General features: G+C 58.5%; 1 protein-coding gene across 1 annotated transcript; it reads left to right on the top strand.

The window, feature by feature from the left end:
* The first annotated feature begins 874 nt into the window (after nucleotides 1-874).
* On the top strand, nucleotides 875-12,640 carry LOC114509724 (BRI3 binding protein). The gene is made up of 3 exons (XM_028528205.2): nucleotides 875-1,216; nucleotides 5,081-5,183; nucleotides 11,848-12,640. The coding sequence occupies exons 1-3, from the start codon at nucleotides 1,010-1,012 to the stop codon at nucleotides 12,267-12,269; spliced, it is 732 nt and encodes a 243-aa protein (XP_028384006.1). The 5' UTR covers nucleotides 875-1,009; the 3' UTR covers nucleotides 12,270-12,640.
* The last annotated feature ends 4,834 nt before the right edge of the window (nucleotides 12,641-17,474 follow it).

Raw genomic sequence — 17,474 nt, 5'->3', positions numbered from 1 at the left:
ACAATCCCCCCTCCCTCCCCTTTGTGTGCCATCTACATGTGGAATAACCTGGTCCCTGGTGCTGTAGAGAGCTCCCCACTCCGGATTTGGCGGATCGCTTCTGCTTCTTCGAAATTTTCTCTTCCATTCCCCCTATTTCCCGCAAACTGTTGCTTCTTTCTGTGTAGAGGCCAGACCAGGTTATGGCTCCAAGTACTTTGGCAGGAACCCATTATAGGCGGCGCTGACACTTCCTGCTACTGAGATGGGCTGGCCCAGGTCAGGACAACGTGAGTCCCTTCATTTTCCAGTTTGCCACCAACGTCTTGGTTTTCATTTCTGGATGACGGTCTCCTGGGTCTGTCCGTTCACTGACAGCTGTAGAATGACTTTCTAATTCTCGCACGCCTTCCTCATTTCCTAGCTGGACTTTTCTAAAAAAAAAAACTCTCGGCTGTTTTGCGACTCTGAGATAGAGTTCGTTCAGGAAGGACAAGAGGGATGCTAGACGCTTTCCCTTTGTTTAAACATTTCAGAATGAATGAATGAGCTGGGGCCCTTGCCAACGGCAACCGTGGCCGATTAGTGGGTACCGTTGGTAAGCTCAGCGATACATAATATGCACAGTAGTTCATGTTTTCCAATCAACTGCAGTCAAGTTATCTAGGCTTGGGTTGCTTCTCGCAGAAAAATTATTATTATTATTATTTATTAACTTTAAAAGGCTGAGACCCCACCAGGTCAGGGAGAGCTTTCGGAGGACGCGAGCGGGGAGACTAAGCGACCTTAAACCGGTCGCCACTGCTCCTGCCAGGTCGTTGGCGGGTCCCTGTCTCCGGGGGCGGGGCCAGGCGTGGGCAGGGCGGTCGCGTCTCTGCGCGCGGGGCGGGGCAGGTGGCGCATTGGCGGCGGCGGGCAACGGCGCTGCACGCGGTGCTCTAGCGCGCCTACGCGGTCCCCGCCGGAGTCGCGGCGCCCCTCCGTGCGGCCCTCACCTTTCTTCCTGTCCTCGCATCGCTCCGGCCCCAGGATGGGCGCGCGCGCCTCGGGCTGGCCCCGGGCCCGGGCCGGGCTATTGCTACTGCTGCCGCTGCTGCTCGGGATGCTGGCCCCGGGCGCGCAGGGGGCGAGGGGCCGCAGCGGCACGGAGAAGAACAGCTACCGCCGCACCGTCAACACCTTCTCGCAAAGCGTCAGCAGCCTGTTCGGCGAGGACAATGTGCGCGTTGCTCAGAAGGTGGGCTCTGGGCCAGTGCCCGCGGTCACCTTGCCCCGGCCGCCGCGCACCTGGCGCCGGGGCTGGCCTGGGCCGTACGCGGCCTCCGGTGCGTGGGGTGGGGGGTATCAGGGACAGGGGTGCTTGGGACAGGGGTGCTCAGCCTGCACCCCGGAGCCTGCCCGGCCGGTGTCGGGTCTGGCGGCGGGTTCCGGCGCGGGGCCTGGGCGCAGGGCCTCGGGGCGCCTTCTGCTCCACGTCGCACTTCTCCTTGGACCTTGCCCTGTAGGGCGCCGCGGCCAGGGCCTCTCGGGGGCTGCGCTGACGCCGGCCGCGCCTCTCATTCATTCATTCTACACGTTTGAATGAGCACCTACTGTGAGCCAGGCACCGTGCTGGCTTACCCAGGGGCGCCCTGCCCGCCTGCGCCTCTTCCCACGCTGTTCCCAGCCACCCCAAGTCTCCTCTAGCCTCGCACCCAACCCACTTCCCCTGGGCTCCTGTAGCCCTCTTTTTTTGTAGTTTGAACAAGAAAAATGGAGAGAAGCAGGCTGTTCTGTTGCTTTGGACGCCTGGCACTGTAACCCCCCTGAGTGCCTACTGTGTGGGGGGCCTTTCACTGGGAGCCGGTCGTTCCCTGTGGAGCTGGTTAGGAGCCTGCAGCCCCTGGAAGGGCGTGGAGCGCTCCAGCACAGCTCAGGGAGAATGCCGGCTCCCCCTGGGTCACAGCTTTGTCCTTGGAGCTGGGTGGGATGGGCCCGCCATTGGGGCCAAAGTTCACCAGTAGTTCTCCAAAAGAGGAAGTGAGTGGGGACGGTTGCCTGTGGTGTGTGGTTCCTTTGGCACCCTGCTGTTAATTGCTTTGTCTGCGCTAGCTCTGGGGCTTCGTTTGGAATGGAGAGAAGTTTGGGTTCAAGTTCAGGCCCTGCCACTTGCAGACTAGATGGCTTTAGGCAAGTGTCTGAGTTTCTCCCTCCTGTTAAGTGGGGTTGCTCATGTCCCTTCCACTGAGAATTCATGACGGTGGACGGTCAGTACTTTCCTGGTCCAGAGCAATGGCTGAACTGGTGTCACCTGCTATTAGGTATAGCTTAGCCAGGGCACAAGCCAACATTGTTTAACCGGGCTGGAAGGGCTTTCAGGGTTAAAAAAAAAAGTTTTCTGGTACTTGAGATTTGTGGGGGGGGGAATGATGAAACCCCAATCAGACTGGCCGGACATTCTCCTTGGGCGAAAGGGAAGACGGGTTAATGTGTTAGGAAAATCGACTTCTGACCCTCCTCTCCCGAGCATTTGTGGGGGTCGGGTGGCGGGGGTGGGGGGTGGGGGTTCTGGAGCAAGTGAGCTCTCTGTAGGGGGTCGTGGGGAGGAGCGGGGGTGGGGGCACCACCAGACACCTGAGTGCAGACAGGCTGCCCTGGGTCTGCCTGGGCCTGAGGGGTGTGGACGAGGCCAGTCTGTGCCCCAAGCCTCTTGAAAGCAGAAAGCATTTGTCTTGGAGCAAAAAGAAGTGTGACTTCTTCGTGCAGGACGAGCAGCTGCAACCTGTCCCAGCGGACGGTTCTTTGGGAGAACCCGAGGCCCTCGGCTGTGAAACAGAAAACATTTACATGAGGGCTTCACCTCGGGGCTGGCGTCAGTGAGGCAGCTGGGGCTGGCGAGGGCTCCGGACTGGGGGTCAGACTCTTTCTCCGGGCAGCCGGGCTTCGCGCCTCCGATGGAGGTGATTGTAACGCTAACTTCTGTTACTTGATTAAAATGTGCTGAGTGCTTGTATCAGTAGAGGAACTCAGTCCTTAGAACGGTCCTAGGAGGTAGATGCTGTCACTGTGTCCAGTTTACAGGTGGGGAAACTGAGGCACAGGGTAGTAAAGGGACTGGCTGCTGTTGAGGCTGAGTGGTAGAACTGGGATTTGAACCCAGGCAGCGTGGGCCTGGCGCCCACGGTCTCCTGCCTCGGGACCTTTCCCGGTGTCTCCAGTCCCAGCAGTTTCTAGAACGAGGCTGACCTGACTTATCTTACTTCCTGCTGAGTGTGGCCCAGACCAGCCAGGCTTGTGGGGGCTCGTCTCCTTAATCCTGAGGCAAGGAAACCCGGGCTGGCTGGCAGCTGCGGTTCCCAGCGCGCCGGGTGTGCTCACTAGAGCCAGACCCGCCCGGCGGGCCGTGGAGGTGGAGGGTGTGTGAAGCAGCACCCCATTCGCCAGCCTGGGACTTGCCTAATCACGGTTCTTGCTGACCGGCAGACGTGGACCGGGACTCCGGCTCTGCTTCTCACCGACCTTGGCTGGTCGCTTGACCTCTCTGGGTCGCCCGTGCGCGCAGGAGACAGGTGACTTGGGGGCTGAACGTGATGGGCCAGGATGAGGGGTACCAGGCGCCAAGTGGGCCTCCAGCGAATGGTAGAAGGTGTTTGTGTAGGGAAGGGGTTCGTCTGGCAGCAGCGACACAGTCCTTCATGCGTTTAAAAACTGCTGAGCGCCTCGGACACGAGCGTTTGCAACAGCACCTTTCACGTTAGCCGGAAGGTGGAAAAACCGCCTCCATGCCTGTCGGCTGACGGGCAGGCAAACAAACAGTGGTCCGGTCACGTGGGGGGACCGGTTCAGCCACCGACAGGAATGAAGTCCGGCTGCACGGGCGAGCCTTGGGGATGAACTGCAAGACCCAAAGGTCACGTGCCGTGCGATTCCGTTTACGTGAAACGCCCAGAACAGGCGACCCGCAGACTCGGAAAGCGGATGGGCGGCTGCTAAAGTTGGGGGGGGGGCAGCTCGGGGAGTGGCTGCTTGTGGGAGACGGAGCTTCCTTCTGGGGGGTGACGATGTTCTGGAACCAGACAGAGGCGACAGTCGCAGACATGGTGACCGTCCTTCCTGCCAGTGGCCCGTGTGCTTCATGGCGGTTAAAAGAGCCCCCACTCTGTGGAGCGCACGGCGGGTGCAGCGTCCCCTCCGGAGGAGCCTCCAGGGACCGGGGTGTGCACAGGCAGCGGTGACAGGACGGGGTGATGTCGGAGCGCTGAGTGTTGGTGAGCAGAAAGAACGGGGCGCTGTAGCAGGCCCGGTGGGCGGCCCTAGCCCGCAGCTGGCACCCCTGTTTCTCAGAGGAGGGACCCGAGGCACAGGGGGGTGGTGCTCCTCCCGTAGTTCGGCTACTCGGTGGCGGGGAGCTCTGCCCGTCCACATTTATCCCCCGCCCACACCCTGTGGGACTGGAAGTAACCGCAGAGGCATGGCCAGGGGAGTGAGCTGCAGGAGAAGCACCAGGGGCCGAGGGGACAGTGTGAGCAAAGGCCCTGCGGTGGGAGGGGGCTCGGAGCATGGGAGGGCCAGGGAGGTGTGGCTTCGGTCCCCGTGGTGAGCCAGGGACGTGATATTGTCCTGACTGCGGATGGTGCGGGGGTGGGCACTAGGCTTAGGGGCGGGGGGCGGGGGCTGCTTCACAAGGTTTATAGACATCTAATTTCTAGGCCGTGCACCTGACGCTGACATACATGTATGCCAACTGCAACTGAAAAATAAATAAGTAAAAATAAAAATGAGAGAAGAGGCAGGGAAAGGCAGAGGCTTTGACAGAGGGTGAGCAGAGGGTTCTGGGAGCACCCAGACCGGGAGCGAGGCAGCTGTGCCGAGGGGCGGCTCCTGTCTCCCGTGGGTGCGTTGCTTATTCTGCCAGAGGGACTTTAGCCCAAATTTTGCTCAGTTCTTGGCCCACCGACAATCGGTCCCAGCTCATCAGTGCCCTGGGCTCCTCGGCCGCTCGTGGTGGCCGGCGGCTGCGGTGGCAGCCATGGTGGTTCTGTTTTCCCGCGGCGTGTCGACCGTGAACTTGGGAGAGGGCAGCGCTGGCGAGTGCATAACGACCTTCCTCTTGTTTCTGCAGTTCCTGACCAGGCTGACCGAGAGGTTCGTGCTGGGTGTGGATATATTTTTGGACACTGTGTGGAAAGTGTGGACGGAGATCTTGGATGTTTTGGGACTTGACGGTAGGTATCGGTGTCGGGGGGGGGGGGGTCTGTCAAGGCGCTGTTTTATCCCGGTGGTTTCTTCAGGTGTGCCGGGTACCCACAGTGGGTGGTCGTGACGCGCCTTGTGGGCAGCATGGGTCAGAATAAACACCTGTTGTGGTAGTTGCTTACGTGAAAGGTCCGTCAGAGCTGAGACTCACAGGTGCCACTCAGGATGAGGTGCCAGGGGCAGCGTTGTGGTGTCTGTCTCCAGGCCAACTTCTCGGAGTGGGGTGGGCCCTCTGGTGTCCGTGTCAAACTGCTCCAGTCCCTTAAGCAGGAGGGGGTTTAAATCAGAGAGTGAGGTGCTCACGGAGTCATCAGAAGGTCCGAGGGAGTGGTGTGTGACCCCTGGGCCCAGCCGACTTGCCCTGCTGTGGATGCTGGAGGCCGCTGCTGGGACTGTGGACATCAAGGACGCGGCCCGGGTCCAGGCTGCTGCCGGTCCCTCCAGGGAGTCTGGAGGCGTGTCGGGGTACCCAAGGCCACCACCCCCAGGCTCGGTGACTCCCCGGGAAAGCTCCCAGGACCCAGCGTGGGGTCGTACTCATGTCTGGTACATACGCCAGTGAGAGGGCACGGAGCAAAATCCACGAAGGGAAGAGGCAGGTGCGATGAAGTCTGGAGGGGACCAGGCTGCAGCTTCCGGAGCTTTCCCGGGGTGGGGTGGGGGGTCACCCAGGACACACTTAGTTCCCCAGCGACGAGCTGTGGCACTGCCTGCGTGAAGTGTCACCTACCAGGGAGCCCACTAGAGACTCAGGGCGTTATCACGGGCAGGTCACGTGCACCCCCTCTGCCTGACTCCCCTGAGCCACACCATCTGGGCAAACGGCCCCGCACGGAGAGCCCCTGTCCTGAGGGAGGGAGGCCCTTTCTCCAACACCCCACCGCCGGGCAGCGAACTCCAGTCTCCCCAGATGCTGGCCGGCCGTCCCACAGACGAAGCTCAGTTCTGACGTGACCCCCTGGAGATGCGTCAGCTCCCACAGGCCGGGGGCTCCGTCCTGCGAGATGGCCCCACTGCCGGGGCCGATGGCCAGTCAGGGTGTCCCAGGGCTTCTGACAGACGCCCCCTGCTGTTCGGGGGCTCCCACGACGCTCTCCTCTTCTCCGGTGACTTTGCTGGGTCAGCCCACGGAACTTAGGAGACACGTTTACTCACGAGATTATCAGTTTATTACAAGACTTAACTCAGGAGCGGCCCGATGGAAGAGACGCAGGGGGCAGGGTCCGGGAGAGGGGCTCGGCGCTTCCGCTCTCTGAGTTCACGGCCCCGGAAAGCCCCCCGAAGCCCCTGCATCACGTGGGCACGATTGAGGAAATCTTTAGCCACGGCCACAGGGGACGGATCCGACCTGCAGCCCCCTCCTCTCCCGTCCCCAAATGACAGGGGTGTGGATGGAAGGTTCCCGCCCTCCAACCACAGGGCGTGTCCCCTGGCAACCAGCACCACCTTCAGGGGCTTCCGAAAGCCGCCTCCTTAACAAACGCAGGTGTGGTCGAAAGGAACCCCGTGTGAATTATCAGGACAATTTTATCGTTGTTATCCCTGGGGACATAAATGCCCTGGGCTTTAGGGACCCTGTGCCAGAAACAGGGCCAGAGCTCAAATACGTATTTCTTGTCGTGAATCACGGCACTCTGGAAATCCAAGTTCACAGACTCGAGCCAAGGGCCGGTCCTGCCAGCGGGCCTCGCTGGAGAGGGCGGCCTTGGCCAGCGGCTGACTGTCCCCGCACACCCCCTAGTGCGGTTCCTCCCTGGGCTGTCTGCGGTCCCTTCCTGGCCAATCAGCCAGGGTGATTTTTTTATTACTATTTTTATTGCATAGAGTAATTAAACAAAAAACCATAAATCAGGTCAAGTCCCTCTCCTGAACTGCCCAGTGACTTCCGGTTGCACTTGGAATTGACACAGGGGTTGTGTGAGGACTGTATGCTCCAAGGATCTCCCCAGCCTCTGCCTCCGCCCTGTTTTTGGACGCCGTCTTGGCCTTCACACCTTCCGGGAGTCCCTTTAGGTGTTTTCTGCCAGGAGCGATTCCCAGCCCATTGTCTGCTCAGCTGTTTCCATCTTTGGGCCTGTTGTACATGACACCTCCTCCAAGGGGTCCGCCCTGATTACCCCAAGTAAAGCCACCACATCTGTTCTCACACTGTCCCTTCGTTCTCTTTATGGCAGCAGCCCCCAGCCTTTTTGGGCACCAGTGACTGGTTTTTCCGCAGGGGGGGATGGAGAGGCAGGAGGCAGGGCTCAGGCAAACTTCACTTTTGGCCCAGTTCCTAACACACCCAGGGCCCACACTGGTCCGTGGCCTGGGGGCCTGGGGACCCCTGCTTTGTGGCACCAGTCCACTGTAACCTCCCATGTGTGCTTCGGGGGGTGCGGTCTCCTCTCTGGAACCCCAGCTCCCGAGGCCGGGGTCTTGCCCGGCTCCTCTAGCTGCACCCTCCGCCCTGGCTCTGCCCCGGCACCGAGGAGCCTAGCGTTGACTGCCGCTGGAGGACCGCCCTGCCGCTGTGCTGCTGGTGTGGTGAACCGTGTCCTTCCAGAAAGGCCCTGCCCCGGTGCAGGCGGCCTCCCCCAGGGACGGGGTCTTGGTGGGTGTGGTTGGGTTAAGATGCCGCCGTCCCCGGATCGGGGCGGGTCCCGAACCCAGCGCCTACTGTCGCTATCAGAAGAGGGGCATCTGGACACAGAGACACCAAGAAACACCCGGAGAAGACAGCCGTGCGACCCCAGAGGCAGAGTCTGCAGGGACGTGGCCACTGTCGTCACTCCAGAGGCTGGACAACACGAGGCAGGGGCCTCCCCTGGAGCCTGCAGTGGGAGCCCCGCCCCGCCCTGCCCTTGACCCAGAGCAGGGAGAGAAGTCACTCTGTTTCAAGCCAGCGGGCGCTGGTGTTTGGTACAGCAGCCCCGGGAGACCGATACGGCTCTGTCCCTGCAGAGTCCCTCGGAGGCATCCTGCTGGCCTCCGACGCCCCCGCCTGGCCCGGGCTGGAGGTGGAGCCCGAAGCCCCGGTCACACCTGCCGCCGTTCCCCTCAGCCGCTTGGAACCACCTGCAGCCTTGAACCACAGAGTTCCACCTCCGAGGGGCCCTGAGGCTGCTGGGGCCGCCTCGCTGCTCAGGCCCTTTGAGAGGAGGCTGTGTGGCCCGCGGCCCCTGGGGCTGCCAACGGCGCCCCCTGGGACTGAGGCTGAGCCAACGTGTAACCTAGATGCAGCAACTGTGTGCAATCCCGCTCGGAACCCCGCTCTCCGCCTGCCCGGAGCGCTCAGCTGTCGGCATGCCCCCCCCACCCCCAGCCCTGAGCCTGCAGAGACAAACCTGGTTGCAAGGAATTGCATGCCACTCGGGCTGAAAAAATACGGAGGGGAGCCGGCCGTCCAAGTGTCTGGACAGGGCCAGAATCGGAGGCGTCCCGCAGTGGGGCCACGCGACAGTGGGCGCCCACCTTGGTCCACACTGCGGAGGGGAGACCCCATGTCACCGTGTCTTCCCTTTCACCTGGTGCACCGGCTTCAAGGCATCCAAAGGCCTCTGCGACTTGTGTCTTAGGCTTAGAAGTTCAAGTGCGCAAAAGGCTCGACAGGAAATGCCCCTGGGTTGGACGGTCTGGTGCAGTCCTTCCGAGAGCACGGTCCTCTAGCTTCCTCCTTCAGAACATTCCAGGTGTTGTCACCACGGAGACGTCTTAGCCCAGGGCGGTCTGGCAGGAATAGGCAGCCAGCTACCTATGCCAGGTGACATGTCCTCGTCACACTGAGAAAGGAAAGTGGTGAAGTGAATTTTAATAAGTTATCCCCGTGACCGCGATCCAAAACATTGTCCTCTCCACCTGTCATCAACGTGGAAAATGACGACTGAGGCGTCCTGCGTTGGGGGGGTGTCCGGTCTTCGGGATCCAGTCTGTCTTGGACACGGCGCGTCTGGCTGGGACTGGCAGTGTGCGTGGTGGGCCACGGGGCCAGCGGCCGCTCTGACGCACAGCCTTGGCCAGGGAGGCCGTCGGCTCCGGCGCTGCCCTGCCCTAGCGGGGGACTCTGGATGAGTCACTGTGTGCCCGGGTCCCCGTGTGGGAAATGCTGTGTGTCTCATCAGCAGGTCGTGAGCACTGAGGACAATGTGTGCAGAGCTGTCAGCACGGCGCCTGGCCCACGGCAAACACCTATGGAAACTCACGAAGATTTAAGCAGGGGCCGCTGTCCGCAAAGGACATCGTCTAGTGGTTCCAGGGGCTGCCCAGTCTCGATTCTCTGTGGACAGGGCTGCCTGTGTCTGGCAGTGCCCGGCGCAGCCTTCCCCTACACTGCCCACGGGAACTCGCCGGGCGCGCAGTCAGACCGAGAAGCAAAGCCCACCTTGAAAACGTCCACTTCTCTTTGAGTGGCACGTGCTGTGGGTTGGACTGTGTTCCCCTCAAAGTCACACGTTCAAGCCCTGACTCCCAGGACCTCAGAAGGTGACCTGGTTTGGAAACGGGCTCGTTGCCGATGTCAGCAGTTAAAAATGAGGTCGCGCTGGGGTAGACAGGGCCCTACTCCAGGTGCCTGGTGGCCTCACGAGAAGGGGACATCTGGACCCAGAGACACGGGATGAAGGTGAAGGTGGAGACCAGAGTGAGAGCCGCTGGGAGTCGGAAATGCCCAAGACCGCCAGCAAAGCCCCAGGAGCTGGGGTGGGGGGGCCTGGACCGGAGTCCCCCCCAGAGCCGCAGGGGAGTTCTGCTTAATTTTGCCATGAACCTCCCCATCTTGAAAAAAATTGCCCGTTTAGAGAAAAAAGCTGAAGAAAGGCACGTCAGTTTCCCCTGTGGTACACGTCAGTAGGTGGAACCCGGGCGAACCAAAGCTCGCGGGAGCCCTGAGACCGGAGGGCCGGGCTGCGCCTCTCATTCCGCAGGCGCTCCGTGTGAAGCTCAGCTCCGGAGCCAAAACCGCTTTAGTCCAAGTGCTGGTGGAGCCCCCCGGAGGCCCCACGAGGGCGCGCGTCACCGTGGCTGTCCGGGACCCTGCCTGGGCGGCCCCGGGTGCCGTCAGCCCCGGAGGAGGCTGCTGTTCGCGAGGTCGTGCTCAACCCTCTGACCACACGTGGGGTTGCGGGGAGGGGAGGAGACGGTCACCCTGCAGATGCTTTTAGGGGCTCGGAAAGCCCCAGGCTGCAGCCTTCCTGTCTGGGGCTTGCTCTGCGTGCACGCTTGGCCACTCCCCGCCGTCACGTCCCCGTGTCAGCCGGGGCCCTGCTCCTCCCTCTCGCGCACGGAGCAGGTTGTACATCGGCCTCAGACCTCGAAGCGAGAGCCTCGGAGCAGCAGCAGCAGCAGCAGGAACTTGCTGACCCCGGTGTGTACGGTCCACCGGTACTGGACGAGGGAGCCAAGAAAGCGCCCTGGAAGAAAGACAGTCTTCGGTCAGCGGTGCCGGGGACCTCGGATACTCCCAGGTTAAAGGGACAAGGCCGGACCCCCCTCAGACACGACTCACAAACTCACTCAGGGTGGACTGGGGACTTGAACGTGAGACTGGAAGCCGCAAAACGTCCGGAGGAAAACACAGGTGGCGCGCTCCTTGACGTCGGTCTTGGTGATGATTTGGGGGATTTGACATCAAATGCAAAAGTAAATAATCCGGATCCAGCTCTGAAGCTTCTGCACAGGAGGAGAAGTGAGCAAGAAAATGAAAAGAACCTCCGACATGGGGAAAAGGTGTTTGCACACCATTCTAAAATACATAAAGCACTCATACTACTCAGTAGCAAAAAAACTCCAAGTAACCCTGCCCTGGCTGGTGTGGCTCAGTGGACTGAGCACCAGCCTGCAAACCAAAGGGTCACTGGTTCGATTCCCAGTCAGGGCACATGCCTGGGTTGCAGGCCATGGCCCCCAGCAACCGCACATTGATGTTTCTCTCTCTCTCTCTCTCTTTCTCCCTCCCTTCCCTCTCTAAAAATAAATAAATAGAATCTTTAAAAAGAGAAACCCCAAAATAACAGCAGCTTAAACAAGATGGAAGCTTATTTCTCTTATGGGAAGTTCACAGGTAGGTGGTTAGGCAGGTAGGAGGCTTTGTAGCCCGTCATCCTCAGGACCGAGGCACCTTCCATCTTACTGCTCCCCCAGTAGGTGACCGTTCTTCCCTCATGGCCCAAGACAGCTGCTCCCACTCCTGCCATCGCATCCACATCCCAGCAGGCAGAAGAAGAAGAGTGAAGAGCACAATCCTGCTACCTTTAAGAAAAACACTCGAAGCTGTCGCAGAAACGTGTCTGCTTCCCTCTCCCTCGACCACGGCTTAGTCATGTAGCGATGGAGGAGGAGGCTGGGAAGTGCCTTCATCCTGGGCAGCGTGTGTCCCGCCTGACGGTGGGCACTGGTTGCTGCAGAGGGCAGGAGGGGAGGAAACGGAAGGGCAGTTTGCAGGCCCTGCCCTGCTGTGGTGGGCGACCTACACCCATGGGGCAGGCAGTTTGAAAGGCTGACCCTGTCTTCTCTGGGGCCTTAGCGTGGAGGTCCGAGGGGCAGCTCAGTTCCTGGGGTGCGAAGGCCCAGCAGGTGCGCTGGGCTGCCCAAGCCCGGCCTGGACAGAAACCCGACTCCCTGTAACTGGCCACTGTCCCCCTTTTCTCTCTCCTACAGTCTCGAACATGTCCCAGTATTTCAACCCCGCCTCGGTGGCCAGCAGCCCGGCCCGCGCCATCATTCTGGTCGGCGTCATCCTCCTGGCCTACTGGTTCCTGTCCCTGACCCTGGGCTTCACCTTCAGCGTCCTGCACGCCGTGTTCGGCCGCTTCTTCTGGATCGTGCGCGTCCTCCTGTTCTCCATGTCCTGCGTGTACATCCTGCACAAGTACGAGGGGGAGCCGGAGAGCGCGGTGCTGCCGCTGTGCTTCGTGGTGGCCGTCTACTTCATGACCGGGCCCGTGGGCTGCTACTGGCGGGGCGGCCCTGGCGGCCCCAGCGTGGAGGAGAAGCTGGAGCACCTGGAGAACCAGGTCCGGGTCCTCAACATCCGCCTGAGCCGCGTGCTGGAGAGTCTCGACCGCGCCAACAGCAAGTGACAACCAGCCAGCCGGCCGGGTCCCCTCGCCCCGGCGCCCCCTCTCCGGAAACAGAAGAAGAGGAGGAAGAAAAGGACGGCGAACCCCAAACAATCTTAATAAACGTTCCTGGGCAAGAGAGAGGGGCGCTCTGTGAGGGTGTTTCCGGCCACGCGCGGACTCTCAGGACGCATTCCGAGAGCGAGGACCCGCTCCGCGACGTGGAGCCGCCTACCGGGTGTTGTGAGTGGGAGAGATATTTTTTACACAAAGGAGATAACCCTATTAGCTGTACAGTCAGAGAAGTTTATCTGCATAGAGCATACAGTTAATTTTTTCAAGCATTTAAATACATCTTTTGTAAGGTTTTTTAATAAAGGCAGACCTGAGTCGAGTTTCTTAAACCTTTACGTAGAGGGGGAAGGACGTGCTGATTTGACGCTTTAGTTGGAGTTACGTGTCTGTGTCCGCAGGGGGGGGTGTCGAGGGCAGGGTCTGTGTGCATCGTCTTCACGTCCCTGCAAGGTGAGTGCGTGTGTCAATGTCATTTTGGGCTGATGGCGACCGAGCGGATGAACACTGTCGCTTCTGAGTGTAGACAGCTGGGCTGGAGGATGAAACCGATTGTCTCTCGGGGCATAGGGACCCGGGCCAAGCCCCCACCGATTATGTGTCCAAGGGAAGAAATCCTTATGTGTAGAAATCTTACTAAGGGTTCCCCGTCCCCTTCTGTGCTTGGGTGCATTGTAAGCTCCACCTGTGATAAAGGCAAAACTCGAGGGCCTGGAAAAGAAACGTCCTCGGGTGTGATGTCCCGGGAATCTCGCGGCTGCGCTCGCCTCACCGCCTGCCGGCTGGGTCTGTGTGGGGAGGACTTGTTGGGGCTCTCGAGGGCTCTTTTGCTTAGTTGCTGCCTTTTGGCGTCGGGTGGCTCAGGACCTTGGAGGGAAGACGAACCGTGGCAGGTGATAGCACTTGCAAGCCCAGCGCGGCTTATAGAGCACCTCAGGAACTCGAAGCAGCAGACGCAAGCCTAGGGGGGAGATGTGAATGGTTTCTCCCGAAATTTTTATGATATACCTGCTAGGGGGCTTTCTGTCGGGGGTCTGTGGTGTCCGTGTCGTTTGCGGTGGTCTCCAGGGGCAGAGAGAGGTCCAAGCAGGGCAGACAGCTGCGTGCACCTGCGTGGTGGGCGTGGGGGTGGGTGGGTTGGACGGCTCGGATCAGGGGCTGGTGGAAGTGCCCCCTCTGAGGTTCCCCGGGGGTGTAGGAATGCCCCAGAAAACAGGACACGGAAAGGAAGCCCAGCTGTTGCCGAACGTAGTTTTGAAGGCTGCTGGGGATCCCCAGGGTCTCCACAGCCCTCCCCGGTGCACCCCCTGTGCCCCGGCAGCCCCCACCCGAGCCCCCTTCCTGTCTGATCAGGCAGAACCAAGGCCGTGTGGTCCACGCTGCAGATGGCTCAGCCCCTTCCATCCCCAGTGCGTTGCTCCCGTGAGGTTTTAGCTGGAAAACGGGAGCAGGGGTTTCTGAGGGATAGTTAGGAGATGGCTTTTTTTAAGGTGCACAGCAAGGGTTCAGCGCTCCTGCATTGGCCTCGCTCCTCGGGTTTGCCCGGGCAGGTGTGAGTCCCCGGGTACTTGCAGCCTGGGCTATCCGGCTTGCGGCTGCCCGTCCGGTTTTGCCATTGAGATACTTGTCGGTGGACGTGTTCTAGCACTGAGTACAGACGACTCCGGTCGGGGGGGCGCGCCCGGGTCCTCCTGTTTCTGTGTGTGCATTCGGCTTGCTTAGGTACAATACATGGCTTTGTGTATGCTGACCAGGGGGCATTGGCATGTTCTGCACAGAACTTTTTTCTTTAAAGATATTATTCATTTATTTTTAGAGCAAGGGGAAGCAGTGGGGAGAGAGAGGGAGAGAAATATCAACATGTGGTTGCCTCTTGTACGCCCCCTACTGGGGACCTGGCCTGCAACCCAGGCATGTGCCCTGAACTGGGAATTGAACCTGCGACCCTTTGATTCACAGGCCGGTGCTCAGCCCACTGAGCCACACCAGCCAGGGCTGCAGGAAACTTTTAAGTCTTAAACTCTCACTGGCCTGGGTGTAGTGGTCACTCCATTCCCCATCCCACCCTTGCACCTGACCCTGAAGGGTCCTGTCCCGGTAAGAAAGCCGTTTGAGCTCTCAGAAAACCGAGGGAGCCCCCCTACCCCCCAGCCAGCCACCAGCATAACTGAAGATCGAGGTTGAGACTTCGCATCCTTCCTACCACGCGGGCGCAGGGCGGGCTCTGAAGGCCATGTTACAGTCCTGTGCTCCAGGGACGGGTGTCTGTCTGTCTTTGTCACGAGGGAGCCTTGCTTCAGTAGGGGGTCGCTTCAGGGCAGGGCCTCGTCTGAGAGTCCGATGGAAATCCTCCATGCTAGGGCTGAGGACTCTTGCTTTTTAATGCAGAACCTTGACTTCTGTTTGGGCACCTTCTTAACCCCCAAAGAGCTGGTTTTTATTCTTCTTTCTCCATTCCATGGAAGCGTAATGGGTATTTGGCCTCCCCCGCCACACACACCTCTTTCTTTTTTCCTCTCTTTTGTACGTGGAGAAATGTATTTTTGTACCATGATCTCATACCTTGAGGAGACCTTTTTTATACCTTCAGGGCTGTGGGGTGTATCAGTGCAACACTCCATTTAACGTGGCGTAGAAACATCCCGGCGAGACGACCACGGATCTGTCCCGAGTGAGACTCAGTTTTCTAAACCATCAGTGTTAATTTCCCGATACTTCAGTGTCACAGTAAACACCAAGAACAGAATCTAGTCCAGAAAAGGAAAGGACCAACTGTCTCCCAGTCGCTGGATGTGTGTGGATGTTTGGGGACCGATGTCTAGAATGTTGTCTTCCCTGACACGCAAGAAAAAGATGCTTTCGGGGTGCAGAGCCTCCCCTAATCCCTTAAATACATTTCCTGACACCGGTCAGCATTCCCGGTCTCCTGGGGTCTTCTGCTTCCTGTTTGGGGGGTACCCCGTGTCATTTCCAGGAACGAAGTCGCAGCAACAGAACTTGAAAGCTTGTCCTGTGAATTGTGCCAGGGTCTTAATTTATAAAGGTGACCACACAAGGTCACACAGGGGTTAATGCCATTGAAAGGCTTTTAATCCTCAGGCCCCTGAAGGCACAGCACGCCACGCAGGGCCACACGCAGCCTGTCCCAGGCGGGGTGAGCAGGGAGAGGGGCCCCGGGGGCTGCGCTGGCATCCGCTGCTGGGTGCGCGTGTGGGTCAGGGTCTGTGTTTGGGAGGGTCACGACTTTTGGGCGCCCACCAGGGCCGGCTTCAGGGGACCGCAGGGACTTTGGCTGTTAATCTGTCTCTGATTCCGCAGCCTTACGGAGAGATTAGGAATGGCGTGTCAGACAGCCAATGCAGACTCTAAAAATCCCACATGGCTTCATTCCATGCCGCCTGCTGCTTAAGATGCTTTTGATGAATGACATCCATCTGCCTTAGGGGTTGGTGCCCGCCGCCTTCGTCCTGCTGGGGTTGGAAGTGGCCGACTCAGTCAGAAACGCAGCCCTCGGCCGTCCGGCTGTCACCCGCCCCCACTTTATTATTATTATTTTTTGTAATCACTATTCTGCAGAGTTTTTGTTTATGGCCGTCTGAGCAGTTGGAGTTTTGCCCCTCACCTGTGAATAATGGAATTATGTATCTTTTGCAGGATCTAACGCAGTTTAAAGTTAGTGTCAGGCACCCATCGATACGATGTACAATATCTGAGACAGACAGGCTTTGGTCCGCATTCGAACTCTGCCCTCTTCTCTTCCGTGATGGCTTGCCGTGCGGCAGGTGCAGCAGGACCAGATTTCCCCCCTGTGCTGGCATCTAAGCTGATTGTCACTTGCGTCACGTTCTGAACACCTGTGGCAGCTAGGGGCATTCGTGACCATATGTTCCAATGTCTTTTTGCAGATTTAAAGGTTTTAGTGTTAATTGAATATCTGCATGTGTGTGGAACCTCTGAGTACTGTAAATTAAATTGATTCCTTGTGACAGTGCCGGTGACCGGCACTCAGCTCAAAGTCGCCGAAGCAAGCGCCCTCCTCCTCACCGGAAGTCGCCCGTGTGAGGTACCGCGCCCATTGTCAGCGGTGCGCTCACGATTCGGTTCTGATTCTGTGTACCTGGCTATGAATCGGATATAGCATTTAATTTGACGCTTCACATAAATCCGTCCCATCTGAACATAGTGGTGTGTGTGTGTGTGTGTGTGTGTGTACATGCGTGGTGTGCGCAGTTCAGCCCCATGAGCTTTGAGAAACCGATTCTACAAATATCGTGTATAGACGTAAATGTATAAGGCTTATTTTTTTAATTTAATCTCTTTTTTTTTGGCAAAGCGATACATTCCTGTTATTTATTGAATAACTGGCTTTGGTGATAATGTAGAGATCTTTGTAGACTGATTTCAGAACAGAATTAAAATACTGTGAAAATTACAGCTCAATAAACGTTTATTGTAATTTCGTTGTACGGACTTCCTAAATACATTTCATCACTTCCGGCCAAGCATATGTGGGGTTTCCCCAAAGCGGTCAGGTAAGGGGGGTCCTGTGAGTCTGCTCCCCCCCGAGATGGTCGTACGACCCCAATAGCACACGGGATGTACTTACACTAAAAATGTATTTGTTGTTTATCTGAAATTGAAGTTTAACCAGGCATTCTGCTCTGGCTGGTGTGGCAAAGTTGGTTGGAGCATTGTCCCATAGTCAGAAAGGTCACAGGTTCGATTCCTGGTCAGGGCATGTGCCAAAGTTGCAGGTTTGGTCCACAGTTGGGGGGTGTGTGCATGGAAGGCAACCAATCCATGTTTCTCACCCTCTCCCTCAACCCCCTTCACCTCTCTCTAAATCAGTGAGCATGTCCTTGGGTGAGGCTGGAAAACAAAAATTTAACCAGGCATCCTGTATTTTTATATGCAGATTAGAGGCACCCCAGCAAGGCTTTGAGGACCACCCTTCCAGCCCCACCCTGAGCCAAGGTTCTTGAGAGATACTTTGTGTGTGCTAAAAATGGTTTTCCCAGCAACATTCAGGAGCAAATGTAACAAGAGAAAGCCAAGTTAAATCCACTCTGACCAACAGTATATGGCAAGGAGAGTCTCACAGGGGCCCCCAGGGGACGGTGCAAGGCTAGTCGCTGTGACCGTCTTTGGAGGCCG

This window comes from Phyllostomus discolor, chromosome 13, assembly GCF_004126475.2.
Source record: "Phyllostomus discolor isolate MPI-MPIP mPhyDis1 chromosome 13, mPhyDis1.pri.v3, whole genome shotgun sequence".
Lineage (NCBI taxonomy): Eukaryota > Metazoa > Chordata > Mammalia > Chiroptera > Phyllostomidae > Phyllostomus > Phyllostomus discolor.
This window is presented reverse-complemented; position numbering and strand designations above follow the sequence as displayed.